Source organism: Triturus cristatus, chromosome 3_1 (genome assembly GCF_964204655.1).
Source record: "Triturus cristatus chromosome 3_1, aTriCri1.1, whole genome shotgun sequence".
In the NCBI taxonomy this organism is placed as follows: Eukaryota; Metazoa; Chordata; class Amphibia; order Caudata; family Salamandridae; genus Triturus; species Triturus cristatus.
This window is the reverse complement of record NC_140583.1, coordinates 710,005,571-710,032,171: the sequence shown is the minus strand read 5'-3', so window position 1 is coordinate 710,032,171 and position 26,601 is coordinate 710,005,571. Positions and strand designations below refer to the sequence as shown.

Genomic DNA, 26,601 nt, shown 5'->3' with positions numbered 1-26,601 from the left:
AACGCAGGAAAAGAGTTTAGAGTAGAAGGTTCAAGTCGCTGTTAAGCCTAATGTCATTCTGCATTGGATTAGTTTCCTTTTGTAGACTGTGGGAGGCCTGCGTAACATGCAAAGGAAACCAGAAACTGGGTCATGAAATGCTACAGTGCAAGTCACCAGAAGGTTCAAACAGGCTTGGCTGTGGCAGAGATTGTCACCAGAACTCAATGTCTCCCGTTAAGCCTTCAACATACATTTTAATAAAGATGATAGGCATGTCAATCCAGGAGCAAGGGACCCGCATGCAAGAGGTTTCAACAAACGCCTGGTCAGACCAAAAAACCTCCACACAAACATCCTGGAACTACATTCCATCAGACTAGACCTGCAATTGCTCCTCTCCAGGTTAGTGGGACAAGCTGTGTTTTATCAGGACAGACAACTATATATCAAGAAGCACAAATGCTTTGGGATTTGGCCATTGTCAATGCAGTGGACGTTGCAGTGAAGCATCACCAAAGATGCCAAAACAACCAGGCCGATGCTGTAACTGAGCTCCCAGTTGAGGCAGTCTGAAAGGGTGCAATCAGGACCAAGGCTGATTATTATTTCAGAAATGAGACCAGCCAATGATATACCTGTTGCCACCCTAGAGAACCAGAAATGCTGGTACTATTCCAACAGACCCTGGCTTCAGTGGTCCGAAGGCAGTACCTTTACCATAATATAGGTTGAGTATCTTCGCTTAAGCCTTTCCTCAGTTTCTCCTCATTCTCAGATTGGTGAGGAAAGCAAAAGCAGCTGTTCCCTGATCTTAATTGCCTCGGCATGGCCTAGTCACCTCTGTGTGGTACAATGGAGACTATCCCACCAATTCAGTTGGAGAACTGCGCCAGGATCCTCTGCAGACAAAATTGAGAGATTTTCCATTTCGAGCTCAAACGAGGCAGACTGGCAGCCTGGTTCCTGACCACCTAGAATTCAGCCATTGGAAGATTCCAGCAGGCATTTGGTGCAGAAACAATGTTACATACTTCAGTGAATGGAAAGGTTTCTGCATGTAGTGCAGGGATAAAGTCCTCAATTTATTCAATATCCATGCAACCACATCCGGTGCTACCAAATGTTCTTGAGCTGGCCAAGTAGGGTTTCAAATTCCTCAATCACGGTTCACTAGATGGCAATCTCAAGATTTCGAATAACAGAAAAATATTCCTCATCTTTGGTCTTAGTGTTTTAAAACAATTCATGAAAGGATTTTTTTAGGGCTTTCCTTCCAAGACACCCTCCACTACCATGGGCATTAAGTCCACTTCTGCTGCCTCTTTTCAAACCCATCCATAGAATCCGTGCCATTTGTATGGGCTATAAAAAAATATGGTGTGACATTGCTATAACTCATGTATCTGATACAGACTGTTAGTTGTAGATTCCTTGCATTCGAATTTCCCCCAGGCGTCAGTCTGGATCCCGAGATTTCTACAGCAGTACCCCTGTGCGTCGTTGGATGGCGTCGGTCGGCTCTGCGTGCGTCGTCAGCATTGTGGGCACTGGGATGACGTTCAGGACCTACATATACGCTGCCCATGTGTGCTGACTTCATTTTTTGTTCCGCAAAAGCCTTGTGCAGATCCAGAGAGATACCCCTAGCCACTTTTTGGCTAACTTTAGTTTCCCGTCTTCCGAGTCGTAGACTCCTGGTGCGTCGGATGTCTCAGCGAAAGACCGGCTGAAAGCCCTGCGTTTCGTGCCATCGGATGAGGTCTGTGATAGATCTGCGCCTCGTGTGCCAAATGAGTTGTGCTCCAAGCGCCGGGCCATGAGCCTGAAGGCTTTGCTAGAGGCCCGGCGCTTGGCTCAGTGTTGCTCTCGTTTTGAGGGAAAGGTCTCAAACGGTCACGGAGCCCACACTCTTCGCACTTTAAGTCGTCTGGGAGATCTTTGGGTAAGTTGGGGAAGCACAAGAAGTCGAAGAATACAGGCGTTCTTTGACTTCTTCTCATCTGTTGGCCGTCGCGATGCTGGATCCCGAGCGTCATCGCTCGAAGTTTCCGTCTCCGGAGCCTTATTTTGAGACCGCTCCGCACCTCCCTCCCTTTCTGGGAGCCAGTGCGTCTCATTCCTAGATCCAACAGTTCTATCATGCCTCATACCTCATATTTTGGCAGCCTGGCTCTGCCAGCATGCCTTCGGGCCCGCAGAGCCGGTCTTGGGGGCCCTGAGACTTCGACAGCTCCGACCCCAGACGGTCCCCGGGGACCCATGCCTGGATCCAGATCGATGCTGATCTATCTCACTCTACCTTCCCCAACGTCACTCCTGGCATCTACAGTGCCCCCGGTCGGTGCTGACCCCCATTCTCCTCCCCAAAGTGGACACGGAGCCAGACCGAAGACTATGTAGACGCCACAAGGGACTTTTGTGCCTGTGTTCATTACTGGCGTTCCTTTTTGGCCAGAAGGTGAGGAAGAGGACTGGTAGGGGCTGCTGGACCCTTTAACTGACCAGCTTGAGGAACCGGACTGGCGAATAGACCTGGGCTATGCCAGTGATCTGGACACTTCCCCTGACACTGGCTTGCTTTCTCTCCCTAGTGGCTACGGAGAAGGGAGTTTCATATGCTGTGGTGGTGAGGAGGGCAGCCGAGGTCCTCTGCTTCGAGATCCCTACAGTGGCAGTTGGGACTAATCTCCGGACAGAGGTGCTTCAGCCTGCAGCTTCCTTTTCTGAACTCCTTTTGCTGTTCAATGAAGCCCTCACGGACGTCCTCACTTGGTCCAAGCCTAGCGCTGTGGTTAGGACGAATGCCTACTCCCCTGCCACCCCACCTCCACACCCCGCGCCCCACTCCGGGCGACCCAGCGTTACTGATCCAACACCCCTCACCTGAGATCTTGGTAGTCAAAGCCTTTTCCTCAAAAGCGCAAAAAGGCGCATACCCTTCTGCTCCTTCAGATAGAAAATCGAGGACGCTAGACCATCTTGGGAAGATGTTCTCTTCCTCCAGCTTGGCATGCCTCTTGGTCTGATACACTCATACGATCTGGGATACGGTTGTGCAGGTGCTGCCTCAGTGCCCTGAGGAGGCCCGGGCTGTTTCTCAAGCAGTGACAGGAGAGACTCAGCCAAGTTCACCATACGATGTGAACTGGATACCACTGACTCACTGGGCAGAACAATTGCCACGTCAGTAGCAGCTAGATGCTACGCCTGGTTGAGAGCTTCTGGCTTCTCCGGGGATGTCCAGTCTTCCTTGATGAACATGTCCTTTGGTGGCACTTGCCTTTTTGGTAACAGGCAGACTCTGCGCTTGAGCGCTTCAAGGATTCTTGAGCTGCGGCCAGATCCTTGGGCCTCGCGGCTACCTTGCATCAACATCAGTCTGCCTTTTGAGGCTACGGAAGGGGTACCCAGCCACGTCAGGCCCAGCCACAGTCATGCAAACTGTACGGCCTCTACGTGGCTGCGAACTTGAGACCCAGTGTCCTCGTGGGTGAGGGAGCCAGCAGGTGGGCCAGTCAATCTTTTCCCCCCTCCCACCACCTCACCTTCCTAGTCTGTTTCAGGCCCATCAACGGCCAGTTAGAGGCAGGATCCGCATCACCTTCTCCACTGGCAATCCATCACGTTGGACAGGTGGGTTCTGCAAATAGTCTGAAGGAGCGTCTCCCTTCCCTTTAAGACTACCCCTCTCTCCATGCCATATTCTTACGGATGCATGATGGAGGATCATTTGTCACTTCTCCGCCAGGAAATATCGTCTCTCTAGGCCAAGGGAGCTATTGAGAGGGTCCCTGTGCCAGAAGTAGGTTGTGGTTATTCCCACTACTTTCTGGTATCCAAGAAGGACAAAGGCCTGCATTCTCCGGACCCTCAAGTTCCAATTGCTCACCCTAGCCCAAGTTCTGTCTGCAGTCAACCCAGGAGACTGGCTGGGGACTTTGGACTTGCAGGACGCCTATTTTTATATCCCTGTACTGCCAACCCACAGTTTTAACCTTCAGTTAACAGTAAGCTACGAGCACTTTTAGTTCACTGTGCTCCCCTTTGACCTTACCAGTGCCCCTCGGGACTTCACAAAGGTGATGGTGGTGGTCGCAGCTCATCTGTGCAGATCAGAGGGTTCCAGTCTTTCCCCAGCTCAACGACTGGCTGTTGAAGGTGGGCTCTCACCAGGCTGTCGTCTCCCGCCTCCAGACTAGGGCAGACCTCCTGCATTCGCTGGGGTTCACTATTAATGTGACAAAGTCACACCTGACTACCTCTCAGAGGCTCTTTCATCGGGGTGGTTCTGGACACAGTGCAGTTTGGGGCCAATCCACCAGAGCAGCGAGTCCGAGATATTCAGACGATGATGCAGATGTTTCAGCCTCTATCCTGGATTTTGGTCAGAATGACTGAGGCTGCTGGGCCTCCGGGCCTCCTGCATCCTGCTAGTGTATCATGCCAGATGGCATATGCCGGCTCTGCAGTGGGACCTAAAGTTCCAGTGGGCAGAGCATCAGGGGAATCTTTCAGACGATGTCTAGATCTTTGAGGGAACTGCGCACCAACTGCAGTGGTGACTAACTTACCAAAATTGTGTCAGAGGCAGATCTCGCTACCTTACCCTACCAGATCTAACATGGGTGACAGTGTCACTTCTGGGATGGGGTGTGTAGGAAAGTAGGATCTGCTTGTATCGTTACTCCCACTTTTTGCCTGGTGGGAAGCTGTATTTTGACTAGTCTGACTGGGATGCTGTTAATCAGGACCCCAGTTTAACTACTTTCCCTCTAAACTGTTGTGTTCAGTACTTTGGTACATCCCATATTTGATGCTGGGGTACCCTTATAAGTCCCTAGTATATGGTACTAAGGTACCCAGGGCATAGGTACCCCAGAGGTCTCCCATGGGCTGAAGCTTGTATTATGCCACCCTTGAGAGACCATTCAAAATGTAATTACAGGTCTGCCATTGCAGCCTGTGTAAGCTGGTGCTAGCACCACTTACTAAAGATATAGGTTTTCTATATCTAGGGTCACTGCACTTAAAACCTATAAGTCACCCCTATAGCAGGCCTTTACAATCTTGAAGGCAGGGTGCTTGGTTCTAAGTGAGAGAGCACCCCTGCATGAGCAGGACCCCCCTGCAGCCTACGGAGTGCATTCTCGTGGGTTGTCAGTGAAGCAGTCCTATACCATATGGAGGGGCACCGCGTAATTACGTGCTCACCATCTCAAACAGCTGCAACGAATCCTATAATGATTGGTATCAAACATGTTGGAATCGTACCGCCCACACCGTAAATGGTGTGGGAGGTATGATTCAATGCAATGGAAGTGCCCTCCGTTAGGCTCTGTGTTCCATGTACCAGCCTTCTTGACCCGGACAGCACAAAATGGTTGCTGCTGGCCAGAAACACTATTCTGCCCTGCTGCTGCTGAGCCAAGCTTGAGCAGAGGAAGGCAGAGCAATAGGCATCCTGTCACAGGGAGGTGTAACCACCTCCCAGACAGGATTTAGTGTATTGGGGTGGGGGGGTCGGTGCGCTTGCCAGCCCCACTCAGCCTGCATGAGGGGCACATTTGTTGTCCCTCTGCATAGTCCATTTCAAACCAGTCCTGGGAGCCGTTGGCTCCCTCTCTGGCGCAAAACTGGACAAAGGACATGAGTAACCTCCCCCTGTCCAGACCCTCCCCTGGGAGTTTCCCCTGAATCTTCCCAACCCTTTCCCTAGGGGACTTAAGGGCTTACTTCGGTGTAGGTCCCTAGATTCGTAGTGGGAAGAGATTCAGATCAGACACCACTTCTACCGTCTAGGCACTCTGGACTTTATCTGGACTTTGTTGGGCCTGACCTTGTCTCCCTTCCAGTCTGCTGCATCGTCTGTTCCTGTGCATTATACAGGAACCTTCCAAGGCCTGTGAAGCATCAAGGACACTTGAAGAAATCTCCCTTGAAGTAAAGGTGTCACTCACCTGACCTGTGGGCTCTGCAACACAGGTGGTGGCTTTCCAAAGCTCCCAAGGCCTGCCCTCTCACCAAGTTTGAGGCCAGTATCCCTCTTGGGGGTTGCAATAACCAAACCCCTGTGCACCGCGTCCAACTGGCAGTTGCAAAGGCTTTGTGGCTTCTTTCCAAGAAGATCTTCGGGCTCCAATTAGCCCCAACCTCGATCACCTCCAGTGACCAGAATCTTCAGCCACACCGCATTGTGACCTGCATCTTTTGGTGAGCTGCTTGAGGTCCTCTCGCGACTCCAGTGCCACCGGCCTGGGGGTCCACTTGAGGGTCCCACTTGTTTTTTTTGGGCTACCCTGATTGTTTGGGAACTGCCCTGACTCCCCTGCCTTTGAGTCCCCTGGACCTTGCTGGTCCCGATGTTGCTCCTTCTTTGATTCCTGCGTTGCTTGCCATTGCCAAGGCTTGTTGGTGCTCCCGCCGCACACCGATCCCCTCCGCACCCGACATCCTTCGTAGGGCAGCTTGTGCACTTTTTCTGGTCCTCAACAGTGTCGCCTGATCCTCATAGCTGCAGAGTCAAGGTTGTCCTCCATACTGCAACACCCAAATGGAGGGCATTCGTCTTCCAAGTCTCCTGCGTCACCCCTTAGGGACATAGACTCTGTCCCCTCTGCTTGCAGGTAGCTCTCATCTAGAATCCATCCTTGGATTCCACCGGATACTTTCTCCTTCAACAGTGGCACTTTCCTGAGGTCCTCTATTGGGTTTGACTGTGGTTTCTGACACCACTTCACACGTATGCATCCGGCTACACTGATGTAGGTAACGTGGGTACTAGGGTATCCACAGGTGGGGTGGCTCTCCAATATTCTGTCTTCCACTGGGTTTCTTTAGCGTCCACTGGGAGGGTCCTTAATCTTTAAAAATCCAACCGTGACTTAAGCGTAGAGTTGTACAGAGCATGCGGTCATGCTGCCACACTGCACACGCTCTCCGTGGGGTCCCTATTACCTTGGGTAGTTCCTTGGGGCTCCAGCACTTCTATGTCTGCTCGACACTGTCTAGACCTGAGTTGCGATTCTTATCAATCAATCATTGTCATTTGTATAGCGCACTACTCACCCGTAGGGTCTCAAGGCGCTGGGGGGGGGGGGGGGGGGGGGGGGGAAACGTTACTGCTCGACCAGCCAGGTCTTGAGTTGCTTCCTGAAGGCGAGGTGGTCCTGGGTAGTCCGCAGGTGGATGGGGAGGGAGTTCCATGTCTTGGCTGCCAGGTGGGAGAAGGATCTTCCTCCGGCGGTGGCTCTGCGGATGCGTGGAACGGCGGCGAGAGCGAGTCTGGCGGAGCGGAGTTGGCGGGTGGGTGTGTGGAAGGTCAGGCGGGTGTTGAGGAGCTCGGGTCCCAGGTCATGGAGGGCCTTGTGTGCGTGGGTGAGGAGTCTGAACGTGATCCTCTTGCTGACGGGGAGCCAGTGCAGGTCTCTCAGGTGTCCGGAGATGTTTGTGGCGGGGGATGTCCAGGACGAGTCGTGCTGAAGCGTTCTGGATTCGTTGGAGTTTCCTCTGGAGTTTGGCGGTGGTACCGGCGTAGAGGGTGTTCCCGTAGTCCAGCCGGCTGGTGACGAGTACCTGGGTGACCGTCTTCCTGGTCTCTGTGGGGATCCATCGAAAGATCTTTCGAAGCATGCGCAGGGTGTTGAAACATGAAGACGAGACGGCGTTGACTTGTCTGGTCATCGAGAGGGAGGAGTCCAGGATGAAGCCTAGGTTGCGTGCGTGGTCCGTTGGCTTGGGGTGGTGTCCAGGGCAGGGGGCCACCAGGAGTCGTCCCAGGTGGAGGGTGATGATCCCAGGATGAGGACCTCCGTTTTGTCAGAGTTCAGTTTCAGGCGGCTGTTCTTCATTATTATTATTATTATGTGTTCTTATATAGCGCTCAACTTACCCTTGGGCATCTTGGCGCTTGCATTGGGAACCCGTCCTGGTTTTTCCCTGTGAGATAACCCATACTGGGCATCCCCAAGGTGAAAGCCAGGCATCCCGCCGCAGGGGGGCCGTTGTGGAGATTAAGCAAGCTTGTTGCCCAGAGCTGCATAGTGTGAACTCGTGCTTAGAGTGGGCACCGAAGCGAGAATTATCGAGTCCGTGGACAATTGGGCTCCGGACCCTGCCGCGTCGGGAATTGAACCCTGGTCCCGGGTCTGACCTCTGCTTCAGGGTATACCTCCTCTAACCAGTGAGCTACACTTCTCCACTCGGCGACGTCTTTCATCCCTTCGTGTAGGCTGGCTCTGGCGGTGTCCGGGTCGTTGGTGAGGGAGAGGATCAGCTGGGTGTCGTCGGCGTATGTGATGATCTTGAAGTTGTGTTGACGTGCGATGGCTGCGAGGGGGCGCATGTAGACGTTGAAGAGGGTGGGGCTGAGTGATGATCCCTGTGGAACGCCGCAGATGACTTCGGTGGCCGCTGACCGGAACGGGGGGAGGCGGAGTTCTTATACAACTTTCTTAGTATATGGTTTGGTTCCCCCCAGGGGCCACTGTATTTTCGTGCTATTTATTGTGTTTCTTTGCTAAAGTAGTGTGTGTATTGTGCATATCTCCAGGGAGGAGATATTTCTATATTTTAGAGAGTATTATATAATAAATACATATTTTTATAAATACTTTGTGAGGTTCTTTTTCACTTAATCTATACTATAAGATTTGCATTCTGTCAAAACAAGCTGATTTGCACTCCTGGACTAACCCTGAAGGCCGCTCCCCTCAGCTACCAGTTGGAGAGCTTTCTATGGTTGTCGAAGACCTCTTAAATCACCATAAGGTCTGTCTGGACTGGTGCAAGGTGTCCACTTACATAAGTGTACATCCTATACCAGGCCAGCCTCTCACAGAGTGGCCAACTGGGAAAGATGGAGATCAGAGGAGTCAGGCCTCCATATCAACCTTTTGGGGCTCCAGGCGATCAGACTAGCACTGAAAATATTCCTTCTGTCTGTCGGGGGATAGAAGTGCAGGTGTTCACGGACAGCACCACCGCCATGTGGTACTGCAACAAACAGGGGAGAGTGGGGTTGGGTTGTCGACCCTTTGTCAAGAGGTGCCCATCTCTTGACATGGCTGGAACATCAGGACATAACCCTGGTGGTTTAACACCTCGTGATCTCCCCAAGCACCAGGGCGGACAAACTCAGCCATTGGTGTATAGTCTATTACAAATGGCTAGTCTATCACAAATAGCTTGTCTATCCGAATGTGGCACAAGGTCTCTCATAGCGGTGGTAAGAGCCTTGGTTAGATCTGATCGCCTCACAATGTCAGTAGTTTTGCGCGTTGGAGTTTCCAAGGGGGCTCTCCTTTGCGACACTTCTCATCACACGTGGAGCTTCAGTCTCCTGTACGCATTTCTGCCTGTACCACTTCTGCCCAGAGTGCTCAAGAAGATCAAGCACGACCGGGCTCAAGTCATTCTTGTAGCTCCGGACTGTGTGTGAAGATTCTGGTACCATGACCTGAGCATGGCTATCGATCCTCCGAGCAGCCTGTGCCTTTGAGTGGATCTTCTGTCGCAGTAGCAGGGGGCAGTTCTTCACCCGAACCTGTCCACCCTTCACCTACTTGCTTGGAGCTTGAGCGACGGCAATTAACAGCTTTCGACCTTCCGCCCAAAGTCTGTGATGTTATCTTAGCAGCCTGGCGTCCCTCCACTGTAACAGAATACGCCTGTAGATGGAACAAATTTGTGGCATGGTGCACAGCAAAGGCTGTTGACCCCTCTCGCCCTCCTGCTCCTCTGTCTGAGATCCTTTTGTATATTCTTTCCTTGGCCCAGCAGGAACCTGCTTTGGGCACTCTTAAAGAATATCTTGCTGCCATATCTGCTTTTCTTTGGCTGCCAGATCAGCCTTCTTTATTCAAATCTCCTATCAGTAACAGATGTTTTAAGGGCCTTTCACATCTGTTCCCTCCATCTTTTTGTAATGCCCTAGTGGAACTTATCTTGCTCTCACCTTTCTTATGTGTGCTCCCTTCGAGCCTCTTCAGAACTGTCCCCTCAGGTTGCTGACTCTTAAAACTGCCTTTGTTGTTGCCATCACTTCTGCTCCCATGGTGAGTGAGCTGCATGCTTTATCTTCTAAGCCCCCTTTTCTCTCTGTCTGTACTGATAAAGTGATGCTTCATCCCAAGCCTTCATTCCTTTCTAAGGTAGTCATGCCTTTTCATGTGGGACAATCTATCACTGCCCACCTTTTATTCACTTCCGCATCCCTACAAGGAGGAGGAGATACTCCACCGTCTGGACCTTAAACAGTCATTGTCTTTTTTTTATCTTGATCGCACAAAAGACTTCTGGGTAGATGACCAACTCTTCATTGGCTATTTGGGTGGCAAGAACGGTTGGGCTATTCACAAACTGACCATCTCCAGATGGGTTGTCCTTTTCAACAGAATATGCTATGCTTTGGCGAAGAAGGACACTCCTGTGGGGTTGGGTGCTCATTCCACCAGAGCAACGGCGGTGACCACTGCATTAGCAGGTGGAGTTCCAGTCCTTGACATCAGTCAGGCAGCAACGTGGGCATCCTTGTCAGGAGGGACGGGTACTTTGCCTGTTTGGTCCTCCTGGACAGTTTCTGGTTTGATCTTGGTTCGCAGACCCTCCTCCCGGGATAGTATTGCTGGGTTGTCTAGTCTAAGGTTGGGAATTTACAACTAACAGTCTCTATCAGATGAACTAGTTACTTACCTTCGGTAACAATGTATCTGGTAGACATGGGAGTTGTAGATTCCTTACCACCACACCCATTGTCCCCGCTCTCCGAACTTATTTCTAGGGATAAGGACTCCCCTAAAGGGCCCTAGATTTGACGCACTAGTGATCAGTGTCTTTCATGGCTCTGCGCTTCTGGTGTGGAAAGTCGTGTTAAGAACTGACGTCAGCAGGCATGGGTGGCGTCTATGCAGATCCAGCAATGTCATCCCGGCGTCCATGACCCTGACTACAGACGTGTAGCCGACTGATGCCACCAAACGACATGCAGGGGTACTACTGAAGAAAAAATCTTCGGATCCTGAGTGACTCCTCGGGGAAATTCTAAGGTAAGGAATCTTCAACTTACATATGTATCTACCAGATAAATAGTTACAGAAAGTAAGTAACTTGGTCCACTTTTACACTGTCCAGTAAAACATCAATTTGTTGACTTTGTTTTTTGAACACTTATAATGCTTACTCCATTATTTTCTTTCCGGTTAAAGTACTAAACTACTCAATTAGTCAAAGTGTGATTTTGTGCATGTTTATTTTTTGTAAAGCAGTTATTGTTATTCATTTGTTGTAACAGTGGCTAAATGAGGAGAACATTATCCAGAGGCTTGTGGAAATAGTTAACCCTTCACAAGAAGAAGATGTGAGTATGCCACTCAAGATAAATGTTATTTATATAAGCATATGTTTTTAGACGCTGACATTACCCACCAGTAAACTGAGGGTGTTTAACACCTTTTCTATCTTGCAATTTTATTTCTGGGACATTTGTGTTTTACAATTAGTCTTGTCCATGGCAGCTGCTATAAATAAAAGAAACCAATCTTTTTTTTGTCATCCTTTTTAGTCCTCTTAAGGTATAGCTCGCGATTTTACCCTGGGCTGGAGCCTTTTTGTTTTTTAATGAGTGCCCCCCTTTTTTGTTACGCCCACACTTAAGATGTTAGAACATATTAATTGGAAACTGGCGTGGGGTAGATTGGGAAGGGCAACTCTTTACTCTCGTATTACCCTGAATATGCCACCTTAACAACCTACTCCTTTCTGGTGGACAAAGTTTTACTTGATATTCTTTCAAGCACCGATATTCCTAACAGCCTATGCTCAACAATCATTTTCAGGAGAGACTGCTTTGGAACACTGCCTGTGATAATTCAGATCACCTTAAGCAGCTTTATCTACTCTGGACTTGTACAGACTTTTCCTCTCACAGTTACTGCTAACATTAAACTTCAATACATGTGTTGTGAAATTTAAAACACTGGTATACTATCCTAGAGCCTGAGCATAATACAAAAGTCTTCCTATTATGGATCCTGTATTGCTGCATAAACCTATAAATATGCTGACCCGAGACCAAATCTATTTTGTTTTTCTTCCTGTGGAAGTCTGAACAGAGCGGTTTCTACCAAATCCTCTCTTCAAAGTATAAGGTAGATATTGACTTGACAAACCAAATAGAGGCAAATATGGGTCACTCCTTGGGTCAAATTGAATTGATTTGATACCACAATTATAAATATTTGTGTAATGAGTCCTTTTTCATTTTTTATTCATGCCATGTTAGATGCCATTTTAATTATTAAACTGTTGCATGTCGCATTAAAAAAATGTTTATTACTGTGGTGCTTAAACCTCGTTGGCCATACTAATATTTAGTAGCTTGGTCTTGAATCCAGCTGTGGTAAGTTTGCTCATTTTTCAGTTGTTTGCAAAAAAAAAGCACAGGTTGCAGTATGAGGTTCATATTGGAAAACTAAGCTAATGTTGCATCCTCAGAAGAGCCTAAATAGTCAGAATGTATGGTGTCCCACGTTGTATGATACACTTAGCTCGAAAGAGTGCAGGCTGGATACTTTCAGCGGTTTGATAGTCTTGTACTCTTCAGCTTCGTTCTGGATATTTGAGGCTATCCATTTTAGTATCCTAGCAGATTGTGGCGTGGTGGGAGTTGAGGATGGGGTAGGATAGCTATTTCCATGCTTACTAAGTGGACTCTGCTTAATACTTGTTTTGTGTGATCTAAACCAGTGCCTCCTTCAGAGGTTAATGCAAGTACAGGGTGCTGTTCAGAAATATTGCTTTTGCTCAACAATGTATGTATTGATATTCCTTTCCATCTGGATAAAGGAAGTTCCTGAGGTTTATATTGGACTAGTAATAGTACAGAATACCACCTTGGAGGGGGGGGGTCTGCAGATCTGGGTGTAACGCCCTGAACGTCTCAGGATCGTTTAACAGACACGACAATGAGGACGCAACCACTTGTGAAGGGTTAGTTCTTTTAAGGAAGGCAAATAAAATACAAAGAACAAACAAAAGTTATAGTCACTGGAATCCTCCAGGCTAAGTACGTTACCAGCCCACAGCACGGATGGTCCTAACCGTCCTCTGCATATACGCCGATCCCGGCGTATGCCAACAGAGGGCAGAAATGAAATGGCCGACAATGCCAATCGGTAGGCTGTGAGGGGCACGAAGAGTGTTGGGGAGAATCGAGGAGTCAGGGAAACACCTAGCCGGGGTCTCTACCTGAAGGGAGCAGCCGCTCAACCTCTTCCTCAGACTGCACCGGGACGCGGAGTCACCTCCTGGTGATGCGTCACCGATACCCCAATCACAAGCAAGAAGACTGAACCGAGAGCAGCCGCTCGATCGATCCTGTGGACTTCCGAGTCTGTAACGCGGCAAACACCTCCTGGTGTGCGTTACAGCTGGCAGTCCCTGTGTCTCTGGTCGGGCTGGGAGTTACGACTCCAACCAGCAAAAGCGCCACTGCGCTTGGACTCAGCCGAGTCAAAAAGCGAAGCTCAATGGTTGACCGGTAGAGCTTCCGGGTCCTTCACAGGTGACGATGGGGCAAGACACGGCCCAGGGAGTAACGACTCGACCTACCTCCGTTCTTGCCTTACTGGAGCACCACTCCGGAACACTGCTCTTCACGAAGCAGGTACGTCGGTGTAAACACAATATCCGACAGCCTTGTACCTCCCGGTTCCTCCCTTTATAGGGCGTGTTTTCCTTGAGTTATGTAACAGCTCTCCTGTTTACATAAGGGCGTGTTTCCCTTGAGTTATGTAACAGCTCTCCTGTTTACATAAGGGCGTGTTTCCCTTGAGTTATGTAACAGCTCTCCTGTTTACATAAGGGCGTGTTTCCCTTGAGTTATGTAACAGCTCTCCTGTTTACATAAGGGCGTGTTTCCCTTGTATGACAGGAATTCTTGACACTGGGAGAATACCTGGTAATACCATCTTCGAAGAGCTTGTTGCATCTAGGTTCATTCTTTTTCTCTGGAACCTCTTTGATTTTAGGTAACTTGTGAATTTTTTTTTTTTTTTTTTGAAAAACCTTTATTTTATATCAGTGACACAGCTATTCAGCCGACATCCCGGAGGTACGGCAGCTTTAGAGGTTCAACACATGCTTGCGTCCACATATCACTGACAGGAGAGCCAAAGGTTCTATTTTGCATAAACATAAATACAACCCTAAACACAAGCAAGGCGAAAGGTACTGTAAACACCAAGAGAGGTTCCCATCAGGGGGGACGAGCCCCATCACGTCCAACAGGCACTGATCTATAGTAAGGGAAAGGAGGGAAAGGCAGAGACTCTAAAAACAATCACATATCAGCGGGAGGCGGGAAAGTCAAAGCCGGAAAAGGACTAAGGGGAAAGTTGCTCCTCAGGCGGATCCGGGTCGGGGGGCAGGCATATGTCCCCTCTGTACTGGTTCCATGGCCCCCACACAGCATGCCATTTCCGAGGGCGCCCCCGAGCACAATACACTGTCTTCTCCCTAAACATGCTCCAGTCCATGTTTTCCATCCACGCTGTCAATGTGGGCGGCCTATTGGAGCCCCACAGCCGAGCGATGTCGCGCTTGGCTACCATGTTCCCCAGGGTCACCCACTGAGTCTGTGCCGCGTTGTGGTCAGTAGGACTCCAGACATTCAGGAGACAACATCGCGCCTCAGGCTGCATAACAATTCCTGTCACCTCCCCCATCACCTCATGGACTTGCCTCCAGAACTCCATAATCGCACCGCATTCCCAAATAATATGGAGGAAGGTACCCACCATACCACAGCCTCTCTTACATAGGCCCTCCTCAGAAAAACCCATGTGAACCAACCTGGGCCCCGTCACGTAGACCCTATGGAGTATTTTAAGCTGCACCAGCCGCAGGCGCGCGGGGGATAGCGACCTCTTTGGGAGAAGAAACTGCGTACTGCCAATCCTCATCATCTAGTTCAAGGCCGTCCCTTATCCATTGGGCGCGCAATCCTAGGAGAAGATCCGCCCGAACATTGATAAGCTTCTTATAAATGAGCGAAATCGTGCTCTCTGGCATGTGACCATCCAGGATCCGATCCTCCAACGGAGAGGACTCGGGCACCTTCTCCCCCTCCACAAGGACTGACCGCAAGGCGTGGCGCACTTGTGCATATCGGAAGAACTCCGTGCTCCCCAACTCGTATTCCTTCTGCAGCTCCTCGAACGACTTTATCTTACCCTTAACCAAAAGGTCGCCAACCCTGGATATGCCGATCAAATCCCATTTCTCGAACCCTTTTGTGCGCCAAAGCTTCCCCAGAATCTCGGAGTCGAACAGAGGGGTGGCAAGGGTAAGCTTACCCCTCCAGCCCAGCGAGTCCGTCGCCACCTTCCACACATGGACGGCCACTCTGGTGGGCCCCGTGAGGGTGAGGTCCGACGATTTTGAATACAACGCTCTGTGGTAATTACCCCCACGGAGCAACCAGCGGTCTATGGCGAAGCCAGGGCTGAGCGCCGGACCATAGACACCATGGTTAATCGCGCTCAACTGGGTGGCCCAGTAATAACGTTGAATGTCTGGAAGCGCGATACCACCGTCGTACCACGGAAGCGTCAACTTAGCGACTGCGATACGCGGACGCCCGTCCCATAAGAGCGTGCGCTGGTGGCTTTCGATCTCACGGAAATAGCTGGCCGGGACCAGGTCAAGAGTATTCTGCAGGGCATAGAGGAAACGGAGAAGGGACATCATTTTAAACAGTGCAGCGCGGCCAAGGAGGGAGAGCGGCAATCGCCGCCAGCACGGCACATCCCGCCGCAGGCACACCAAGGGAGGGAGCAAGTTCTTCTCGTAGCGCAAGATGGGGTCGGTGGAAATATAGATCCCCAAATACAAAAAGCCCTGCTGGGCTATCTGGATCGAACAGTTACGCGGGACAGGCGGGACATCCCCACACAGGACATACAAGTGTGACTTCCCCCAATTAATGACTAGGCCCGAGTTTCTACCGAAAGATGTCAAGACGTCACAAACCACTATCCGAGATTTCTTAGGCGAGGCAAGATATAACAGAATGTCGTCAGCGTAGAGTGAAATACGGTCTTCGTGGTCAGGCGACCAGCGAAGCCCACATATATCCGGGTGCCACCGTATCCACGCCGCCAACGGCTCAAGAGCAAGGGCAAACAGCAACGGCGACAGGGGGCAACCCTGCCGGGTGCCTCTCCCGAGCTCGAAAGGTGCCGACTCCCGCCCGTTCACCACGACGCTTGCAAGAGGCCCCTCATAGAGCAGCCTCACCCACCCCACGAATCCAGGCCCGAAGCCGAATTTGGCCAGCACCGCCCACAAGTATGCCCACTCTACCGTGTCAAAGGCCATCGTGGCGTCGAGGGACGCCACAATAGCCGGCTCTCGTATCGTACCCGTCCTGGCAATCACTCCGTGGAGGCGTCTAAGGTTTAGTGCAGTGTTACGGTGCGGGATAAAGCCCGACTGATCCGGGTGGATCAAGTCGGCAAGTACCCGGACCAGGCGGTTCGCGAGAATCTTGGCAAGGATTTTCGGCTCGACGTTGAGGAGCGAGATCGGCCGATAGGAGCCACACCTATCCCGGGGCTTTCCGTCTTTATGTATTACCACGATCGTCGCCAGCTGTTGATCGAGCGGAAGAAACCCGTTCCTCCGCGCCTCCACGAACATGGCGGTCAAGTGAGGAGCAAACTTATCCGGACAAAGCTTGTACAGCTCTACCGGCAGACCATTTGGGCCCGAAGCCTTGCCGGAGCGCAACGCACGGATAGCACCTGCCACTTCGTCTACAGTGATATCACCATCGAGGTCCTCCCTATCAATGGCGGAAAGGCAGGGCAGAGCGATGTCACGCAGAAGATCACACGAGTCCTCAGTCGATCTATCCGAGACCGAGGCGTATACCGTACGAAAATAGTCTGAGAAACACCGGACTATACCGTCGGGATCAGTGACAACCTCTCCCCCATCCGTCAACAACTCCGGCACCACACGATTAACACGCTCCTTTTTGTCCAGCCATGCCAGCAATTACCCGGCCTTATCACCAACATCATACAACAGCCCCTGCTGTTCCCTGTGAAGGGTCTTGGCGGCATTTGTCACCAGATCCCTATACTCCAATTGCTTCAGGCTCAAATTGTGCAGCGTGGACGTCTCAACATCCCTTTCCAAGGCCAACTCTAAAGCCGCTATCTCATCCTCTACTTGTATCACCTCGGCGTCTCTCCGCCGCTTGGCGGCCACTACCAGGGACAAGGCTTCTCCTCTCAGTACAGCCTTAGAAGCTTCCCACAAGGACACCGCGGAGTCAACTGAGCCCTGGTTTTCTCGAAAGTAGTGGTCAACTGTCTTCAGCAACGCGCTGCGCAGCTTGGGGTCCCGAAAGTACCAGGGGTTAACGGGAGCCACCCTGCCCCCCGCCACCCGGCCCATGTCCAGACGTGCCCACACTGGTGAATGATCTGATATGCCCCGTGCCATGTGCCTAACCTCAGTTACCAAAGAGGCGTGTGCCGCCAGAGTGAGCAGATAATCAATCCGGGAGAGACTCCCGTGGGCCCCGGAGTGGAAGGTGTATTGTCGCTGAGTGGGGTGCCGCAGCCTCCAACAATCTACCAAGCCAAAAGTATCAATAAAGTCGGGAAGCCACTTCTGGGCCCCCCCGGTGTCTCTGGGCGGGTGCCTATCTAGCATTCCAGAACCAACCGCATTGAAGTCCCCTCCCACCACTAGCATCCCTTCGGGGAGTTCCAACAAGGCCTTGCCCAGATCAGCAAACGTGGAGGCCTGCAAGGCAGGAGGGACATAAACGGAAACCAAGACCAACGTTCTGCCCTCCCACCTCCCCGACACGGCCACAAAGCGCCCCCTATCATCAACAATGGTGGAGTCAACCTCAAATGGTAGGGAAGCTCTGACAAGTATGCCCGCACCCCTGGATCCCGAGGAAAACCCCGAGTGAGCAATGAATTTATAGCCCTTTCTGTTAAGCGCATAACACATATTCCCTATAAGGTGGGTCTCCTGCAAGAGGACCACGTCTGGCAAGGTCCGTTTCAAAAATTGCAGGACTATCCCCCGTTTTATACGGTCCCCTAAGCCATTAACATTCCAGCTGAGTACGTTTAAGCCCCTATCCCCCATCCCTGAACACAAAGAGACCTCCCCCCCCCCCCCCCCCCCAGAGAACCACAATCGGACAATTCTGACAGTCATTGCTACGCCTTGCAAGAAAAAACAACCACCCCAAACAACAACCCCAACATCCTGAAACCCCCCCCCCACCCTGCACCCCTGCGTCAGCTTACAAAGCCCCCCCCAACTTGCAGTGTGCCTGTCGCCCTACCAAAAACAAATCTACAAAAAGCACCCCAAGGGAGGAAAGAGCCCCTATCTTCCCCCCGCCGCCCTCCCATTACCGCAATAAGGTGCGAGTCACTGTCCAGGGCTGAATCGAAACAGGCCAGCACCGAGGGTATCACTTCTGTCCATCCCGGTCGCCTTCCACCCCATCCACGCTGTCCCGGCCGAGCTGTCGCCGAGGGAGTGCATCCAGCCAGTCCCCCGCCATGTCCGGCGATTCGAAGAAGAAAGTCCGATCCTCATATACCACACGCAGCTTAGCGGGGAAAAGCCTGGCATACCTCAGGTCCATATCCCTAAGCCGCCGCTTCACCCCCAGGAAACTTTGCCTCTGTTTCTGCACCATCTGGGTGAAATCAGGGTAAAAGCTCACAGAGGCATTTTGAAAAGGCACCGGGCCTGTCACCCTCGATGCTTGCAGGATAGCGTCCCGATCTCGAAAGTGGAAGATCCGGGCGACAATCGGCCGCGGGGGGGCTCCCACCTTAGGCCGTCCGCCAGGCACTCGGTGAGCCCGCTCCACCGCGAAAAACTTGCCGAGGCCCTTCGGCGCAAGATGATTCACCACCAGGTCCTCGACGAGGAGGTCCACTGAGAGCTCCTCCGAAGTTTCTGGGACCCCAATAATGCGCACATTATTGCGCCGGGCCCGACCTTCAAAGTCCTCGAGCCGGCGAGCGGACAGGTCATTCGCGGTTCGTAGCTTGCGGACCTCAGCCTGGAGTTCCGAGACATCGTCCGCGAGGCCAGTAGTCTTGAGGTCCAGGGACTTGACCCGTTCATTGGTTTTTCCCAGGTCCACGCGAATCAAGTTGACATCGACCAAAATCATGTCCACCTTGTGCGCCAGGGTCTCGAACTGTCGCCCAATCGAAGATTGCATCCCATCTATCGCCCCCTTGATATCCTGCAATGATAACTCCGAGGCTGGGGATGAATCGGCCTTCTGTGCTTCCAGCGACTGTCCCGATCCACCAGGCGACTCCTTCTGCTGGGCATAGCGATCCATATTGTTGGATTGGATATAGCCTCCCCGCCTGGTAGTCTTAGACTTCGACCTGTCTGCCTCCGATTTGGTCGACATCTCGGACAGCAGGACGGTCAGTCACAAGAGGACGTCCCTAACTCAGGTAGAGGAGACAGGTACGACTAGGTCTTCAACAGCCAGTCAGGACCGGGTGGAGGTCTTCCAGACAACAGAGGATCTGTATGACGCACTCCCAACCCGGAGCAAACAAAGGGCGAGAAAGCGAAAGTGAAAGTGCCACGGCATCCGTCCGTCAGTTCACACCTCCCAAGGCCGCTGTTGTTCAATTAGTGGCCGGGCATCCTGCCAACGCAAGCCCCTGGCATCCTTCAGAGGTAGGCCGCAATCTTCCGCCGTGCACAACTTCGGTCCCCGGTGGGCGATCTTGGCCCAGACAACGTCGATCGCCCCAGCTGTGACTCATCTGCAGGATTCCGTGCATGAAAATCAGGATTTAGGACAGGATGAGTGCCGGAGGGCGCGAGGGTAGCGGGAGCTCAAGGCTCACGCGGCCATCTTGGTCAAGCGCTAAGCTCCTCCTCCAACTTGTGAACTTTTAAAACCAACTGATAACATTGGGAGGCCCTTCTGCTCCCCTTGACACGTCTCCTGCAACTTTACCTGGTCGAGCATCCAGGATAAGCTAGTTTTAAGCCTGTCCGAACTGAGCCATCTGAGCTCAACTAGGCAGGCTTCGACTTCATCTTGATGGCTTTGGGAACCCCAAACTGGGTGTGCTGCTAATTCAATTCGAAGTGCATCCAGTCTGTGATGTCTTGGCTCCGTTCATCTGCCCCTGATCTAGAGGGAAGGCATTTAGCTTCCTTGAATGCTGTCCCTGTTAATGGAGGTTAAATTGCCTCATAGCTCATCTGCTGTGGCCGATTCCAGAGAAGCTAAACTGAGCATACTTAAAGCAAGTGGTGATGTTAATTCTCACAACAGCTTAAGGGAGGGTAGCCACTGCACACACAGACCTTCTAATGTGGGTCCCACTAAGAGTTGATCAGCTTGAAACCTATAAAAAGGACAGCACAGTGAATATTGCATATGGGAAAGAGGAAGCTAAGAAGGGAAAAATAATGAAAGGAAATAAGGATGGTAGATGGAGACTGGAAAATGAACTTGCGGTCTTCTGAAGAAAGTGAAAGTTTCTTCCAGAAAGCGACTGCTGTTCAAGCCGTCGCACTCTTGTATCTGGATGGTGGTAATGCCCTGCTCCATAGACTCCCCACTGGCACTTCTTAAGGGTATTATACCAGCATCCTGTATCCTGCAGCATGTCTCATTCATCCCCAAATCAGCCCCATCCTGATGAAACTCCATTGGCTCCTCTTTCCGGCCCTCACTATTTTCCAACCAGGCTACATAATTTGCAACCCTGCTTGCCTTGCAGACAAGCTAATCATTTCTAATGGTTCTAGATACATCCACAGACAGGACACCATCAAATTGCAGACTAGAAAGTGTTAACGTTTTTTTTTAAAAAGATGGCGGTATTTTTGCGGTCAGGAACATCCTATTATTCATCAGGAGCGCCCGGACGCTCCAGTTTAGGAAAATTGTTTAAAGGACACTACATCCCAATGCATTTACCATCCACAAACAAGGTGCCCTACCTATTGCTTGTTGATTTTATGCTCATCTTTGATCCCGTACAGTGCTTTACTTTCTTTTGGCTAGGTTTGCTCTACAGAAATACCATATACATACATACAAGAAGCACAGAAGGGAGAAAGTGAGGAAGGAAATATAAATGCAAGTAATAACTTAATAAATAAAAGTGAGGAACTGAAAGGTAGTGAAAATAATGAAGGAAGTATGTAAGGCAGGATGTTTGGAAGTATGAAAGGAAGAATAGATTCAAGGGCGAAAGGATCAGTTTGTGAAAAGGATGGCAGGGATGATGGAAGAATGAATGGAGTTGTGAAAGCATGAATAGCTGTGTAAAGGAAATGGTCTTTGAATGTATAGATATTATGGAAATGTGAAAGGAGTGATTTAAGGGTGGGAGGATAATGTGATCGAGGGGTGGACGGAAGAGTGAAGGAGATTATCTGAGGCTCGGACTTACTTGCATTGCGCATAGGTGTCATTAGAAATGTTGTTTAATGTGGGTGATATTTGTATTTTCTGGCTACTCTCTTGCCCATGTCTTTCCTCTGGAACTCTAGATGTCCTGGTAGCCGTCAGTAAATCACCCACAAGATGTCGGTAAGCAATGGTCAGATTTTATACTACTGAGCTCTGCTAAGAGCTGGATTTCCTGACGTGCTTGGTGTAAGATGTCAGCTGTGCAAGTGCATCTTATTCTGTATGTAATGTTGAGGCCTTCTGAAATGGAACTAGTAAATACGTTTTCTATGATGCCATCGAAATGACATCAAACTGACCTGTTGGTTTTTAATGGTTAGTTGAAGAAACTTACTAATAGGTGGAACCATCACTCGTATTATTTTTAATATTGATGTTCAAGGCTTTCACATTATAACAGTAAGCTGCTTTCAGAGGATACAGATTTCCTATTTGGCATTGCTTTGTATGCAAGGGTGCTGTAAAGCCTGTGTACCATATTCTGTATATGGTTCAAGTAGCTTTCGGTTGCATCCCCCCTGCCCCCCCCCTCCTATTCCCCCTACAGGATGCTTTTCATTTCCATGCCCCTGCTTGTTCGTGGCTAAGGAAAGATGCTGGTGCCATATCTATTACCTTTAATTAATCTACTGCCTATTTATGCAAAATAGATAATTTTGAGTGCTCATCTACGTTGTCATAGTGAGTGTGTGTGGTAGCATTCTCAAGGAACGTGCCCATCAGCGAGATGGATGTTGCGTAAGTGGGGGGAGTACACACACTATGCAAGCCACACTTTTATGATGGATACTTCTCTCTGGAGAGTCCTCACCTTTTGAACCTCCCCCAGCGCAGACTAGATCCAGAAACTTTTCATAGGTCGTCTATGCTCGTAGAGGGTGCCTGCTACATATCTACATGAGAAATGTCAGTGACCTCTATGAAGCCATAAAACAAGCACGCTTACCAGCTGTCTGACATCAGTAACCTTTTTTCTGCATCTTTGATTTAGGTCTGTAGCTCACTTCTTGAAAGTCCTGTTGGGTGTATTTAATAATTTTTCTCGTGTTTTTGTGCGTGCTACTATTTCACCCCCAATGTCGCCTGGTTTCAAGTCATGCAGTAACGGTCAGATGTTGGTCACTGAACCCACAAGTCTACCCCTGGCGTCTGTGGTCTTGATCATGACTCCAGATCCTGCTTGTTCTGTCAAAAGCATGCAACCCAATGCCATAAGAATGGGAAGCAAAAATCTTCATGGCCAGAGCTAAGGATGATGGGGCAAACAAAGCTCCCTCCCTCACCTAAGGACCTCTGCTTCAGGTAAATGAGGCACAAACACAAGGAGAGAAGACAAACCAGTATTGGCATAGCCAATCGGTCTCGCCTTTGGGACCTTGTAAGTGTTTAGTTATCCAGCACAATATCCTGGTGCAACAACATTAACTGTTGCATGGCTAAACCATTATAAGGTCCCAAAAGCGAGACCTATTGGCTATGCCAATGCTTGTAAATATATATAGCTCTGATTAGTATGAGACTGCTGGCTTTTTTTTTTTTTTTTTAATCTCCCAAACCAGGTGAAATATTTAAACTGGAGCACAGAGACATAATGCGATGTGCCAGGAAACACACCATTTGCTTCCATCGCAGACCGGTTTAGAAGGATGCCTAAACTTGACAGCAGGAGGCTGAGTCACTGAGCCTTGATTGACGCAGAGTCGCAGCGAAAAAAAGCTGTCACAAAATTGTAAACAGAATGCTGCTGAAACTCGTGTCTCTGTTGTTCTCATTTCACGTTCTTTACCGTAAAACAAAACACGCTGTGCACACATGATAATGAAGGGGAAGACCAAACGAGGCATTTCTGCAGAAGTCACAAGCGCATTGCTTTGTCCACGTTGATGCTTTGAGAAGCAGATCGGCAGCAAAAAAACATGTTTTTATAAGGAGGTAAATGGACCTTCATGAAACCGTCTTCTCGTTTGGACGGCAAAGGAAACACTGTCGCAAAACCACAATTAGTATTTGACTTGTATTTTATTTCCAAACTTGTGCGTACTTTCCAAAACAGAAAAGGAACTTTCTAGTTCTTACCTTACCCACCCCCTTGAATTAGCCATTTATGTATTGCTACGATACAAGCAGCCTTATGTCAGACTGATTTCCCACAAAGGGTGTGCCCTTTGAAAGGCCCGTGTCCAAAACAGCTTGATTTTAATAATGAGCTTTACTAGTTATATTATAGTTCAGCCCATTTTATGTGGATCATGGATATTGTAGATCACACCCTACACATGCACTGAACTGAATATCAGAGTGGGCACTGAATACAAAGAAGGAACAGGATGAAGTGGTAATTCCGTGCACCCACCAGCCTGCTACCCCTAAGCAGCGCCATCTTGCATGCCACCACTATGGCAGCCATTGGTGACGTGCTTGTGAAGGCAATGGTACTTGGCAACCAATGAAACCTATGTGGTTCAAAGTGATTCCTATTCCTGCCCTTTTTCACAATGAGAATGCCCACGCAAAAATCATGACCATATGTAGCACCAGGGCTGTAGGGCAGCTGTGATAGCTCTCAAAGGCTACTCCAAAGCCCAGTTAAAAAGTTAAGGAACAGAAAAAAAGCTGCAGCCTTCAGGCTGCTGGGATTATGGAACCGCTCGGAGCCCTGCGAGGAGGGCGCACGCACGGGCCGAGACAGCAGCGTGCAAGTTTCACTGTTTATAAATATTTGGCAGCCGGGTCGACGCTTCTAGCCACAACGAATTCTTTAGGGGAGAGAGGTGATTTTTAGGTCCGTCTTGTGAGAAACTGCCTCAGTATATACTGTTCCCAAATAGGTACAGGGTGTACAGAGTCCACAGTCCCCAGAGGTTTGGCAGAGGCTAAAGTTAGATATAACCTTACTCTCTAAAGTGGTAGCTTGGTCGAGCAGTAAGGCAGTATCCGAGGACAGTGTAAAGCATTTGTTGCACACACTCAGCCAGCAAATGGTGTCGCACACTCAATAACTGAACTCTAGGCCAATGGTTTATATATAAACAATATATGCTTGTTTTATTTTAGAACCAACAATAGGTATTAAAATATACTTTCTCAGAATGAGATGCTTTATATAAATACTTTTGCAATATGCAATTTACTTTTGTAGAAAGTTACAAGTGGTTGCAACAGGCAACACAATTTTAAACACAATAATGCATTGAGTTAAATGGAAGTTTCAAGTTATTTGCCACAGATTACTTTTAGGATTACTTTTGGAATTCCTGGACTGGATTCTAGATTCAGTCCTGGGTCAGTACTTGGAATCAAGTGATGAACGTCGACTTAATTACTGTGCTGATTTTTAGACAATATTTAGCTATTTTAAAAGTTGACACTTAAAACATATTTCATAGAAAACAGTCAATGATTCCCTATGGCAGAAAATTCTAGTTGCAGGTATAGTATATTCTCATTACTTTTGTAATCCAGTACTGGGTGACTAGACTCAGTACTGGGACCTTTTATCCAAAACAGGTAAGTAATTACGTTTTCAGAAATTATACGATTTTTAAAGAACATTTAAAGATTGCAGAAATTGACACAAGAAATTTCACAGAAAAACAGTCAATGATTTCCTATGGGAGAACATTGGGTTACTGGTAAGTACAGTTGTAAGTATTTTTCAGAGTCAGTGCTGGGCACTAAGATCCAGCACTGGGAGCTTACCTAAGAGCAGGTGAGTGTTTTCGTTACTCGGCTGATTTTTGGTGAATATTTTAAGTTTTGAAAAGTCCACACTTAGAAGAAATTTCAGGAAAAGCCAGTCAGTGTTACCCTATGGAGAAAATTGAGTTATCGGTTTAAAGGCAAGTACTCGACTGGCAGAGTTAAGGTTCTGAACATAGACTCAGGGGTCTCCCAGGGTCAGGTAGGTACAGTTGGTTCACCCTCAGCAGCACAAGGGCGGCCGGGTGCAGAGAGAGTTAGGCACAATGTTATCCTATGAGAGGTAGGGGGGCCTTGGTTGGTGGCTGCAAACTAGCCGGCCACGCGGCTGTGGGAGCTGGGCTCCTGGTCACTTACTCGGGGCAAGTGGGGAAGTAGATAGGTGTAGAGGTTACACTGCCAGGGCCACTCGGGCGGCTGGGTGCAGGGTGCTTTTGAGCCTTCGGGCGCTCAATTGATTTCAATGGGAAATCTCCGTTTTAGAAAGACTGCAAGCTCTGGGATGAAGATTCTTCAGGTGCCACCACCACTTCGAGAGATAAGTTGGGTAGTTGGAGGATAGGTAGGTACCCCGGGATTGGGCACAGGGTTCGCGAGGCGCCGGGTGCAGGGGTGCCTTTTGATGTCGGGAAATCTTACCCTGGGTTGATCGCGGTTGGGGGGGCACCTGGTTCTGAGGCTGCAGGCTTCTTCAGGAGTGTCGAGGGAGGTCTTTGGGTGCCGGACTTGGGGTTACTGTCACCGTGGGGTCGTCCTCGTGGTCTTTGTTCACTCCGGCACAGGCCAGGCTTGGCGGGTGCAGAGTGGGATGGGTTTGCGGTTCCGGGCTGCTGCCAGGGATTAAAAGTAGATTTTGAGTAGAGCCTCTACTCATGGGAGTCCCAGGGGTTTAGAGTCAAAAGGTAGCCAGGTCCTCCCGGGTTTTTGAGGTTGCTGGCCACAAGAGATGCCGGGTTGGAGCAGGGTCGACAGGCCGGTAGTGCTGGGGCCAAAGCAGTTGGTGTCTTCCTCTTCTTAGCAGCTGCAGGGCAGGTCTTCTTTCTTCTAGCTCTTCTTCGGATTTTGGAATTTGGGAAAGGAAGGTTCAGGGTGCCCCTAAATACTAGATTTAGGGGCGTTACAGGTAGGTGAAGGGCAGGGACCAATGGGTCCCTGTCCTGGTGTGGGTACACCCCCTATCCTACTCTCTCCTGTGGGAGGGGGGCAGTAGCCTAGTCCTGATTGGGCAGGGCTTCCCATCTTCAAGATGGCGAGAGCCAGGAGATGTGCTTCAACTCGCCTCCCCCACCTGAGGGGTGGGGTTGGCAGGCTGGCACATCCCCTGTCCTTATTTGGGGTTTCCGGCCAAGCTTCCAACCAGAGTGGGGGGTTGCAGTGGCCTGGGGAAGCTCACAGAGGCGGCATGCCTT

At 50.0% G+C, this 26,601-nt stretch overlaps 1 protein-coding gene across 25 annotated transcripts in view; it reads left to right on the top strand.

Annotated features, from left to right (window-relative positions):
* Positions 1–26,601, top strand: part of PPP6R3 (protein phosphatase 6 regulatory subunit 3) — a 1,519,855-nt gene that overhangs the window by 235,625 nt on the left and 1,257,629 nt on the right. For all 25 annotated transcript variants that reach the window (XR_014978878.1, XR_014978880.1, XR_014978879.1 and 22 more), the window contains one exon: positions 11,270–11,335. Coding sequence is in view for 20 of the 25 variants with exons in the window: in XM_085644788.1 (XP_085500914.1) it covers positions 11,270–11,335 (66 nt within the window). In the remaining 5 variants the exon portion in view is untranslated. The remainder of the gene's footprint in view (positions 1–11,269; positions 11,336–26,601) is intronic.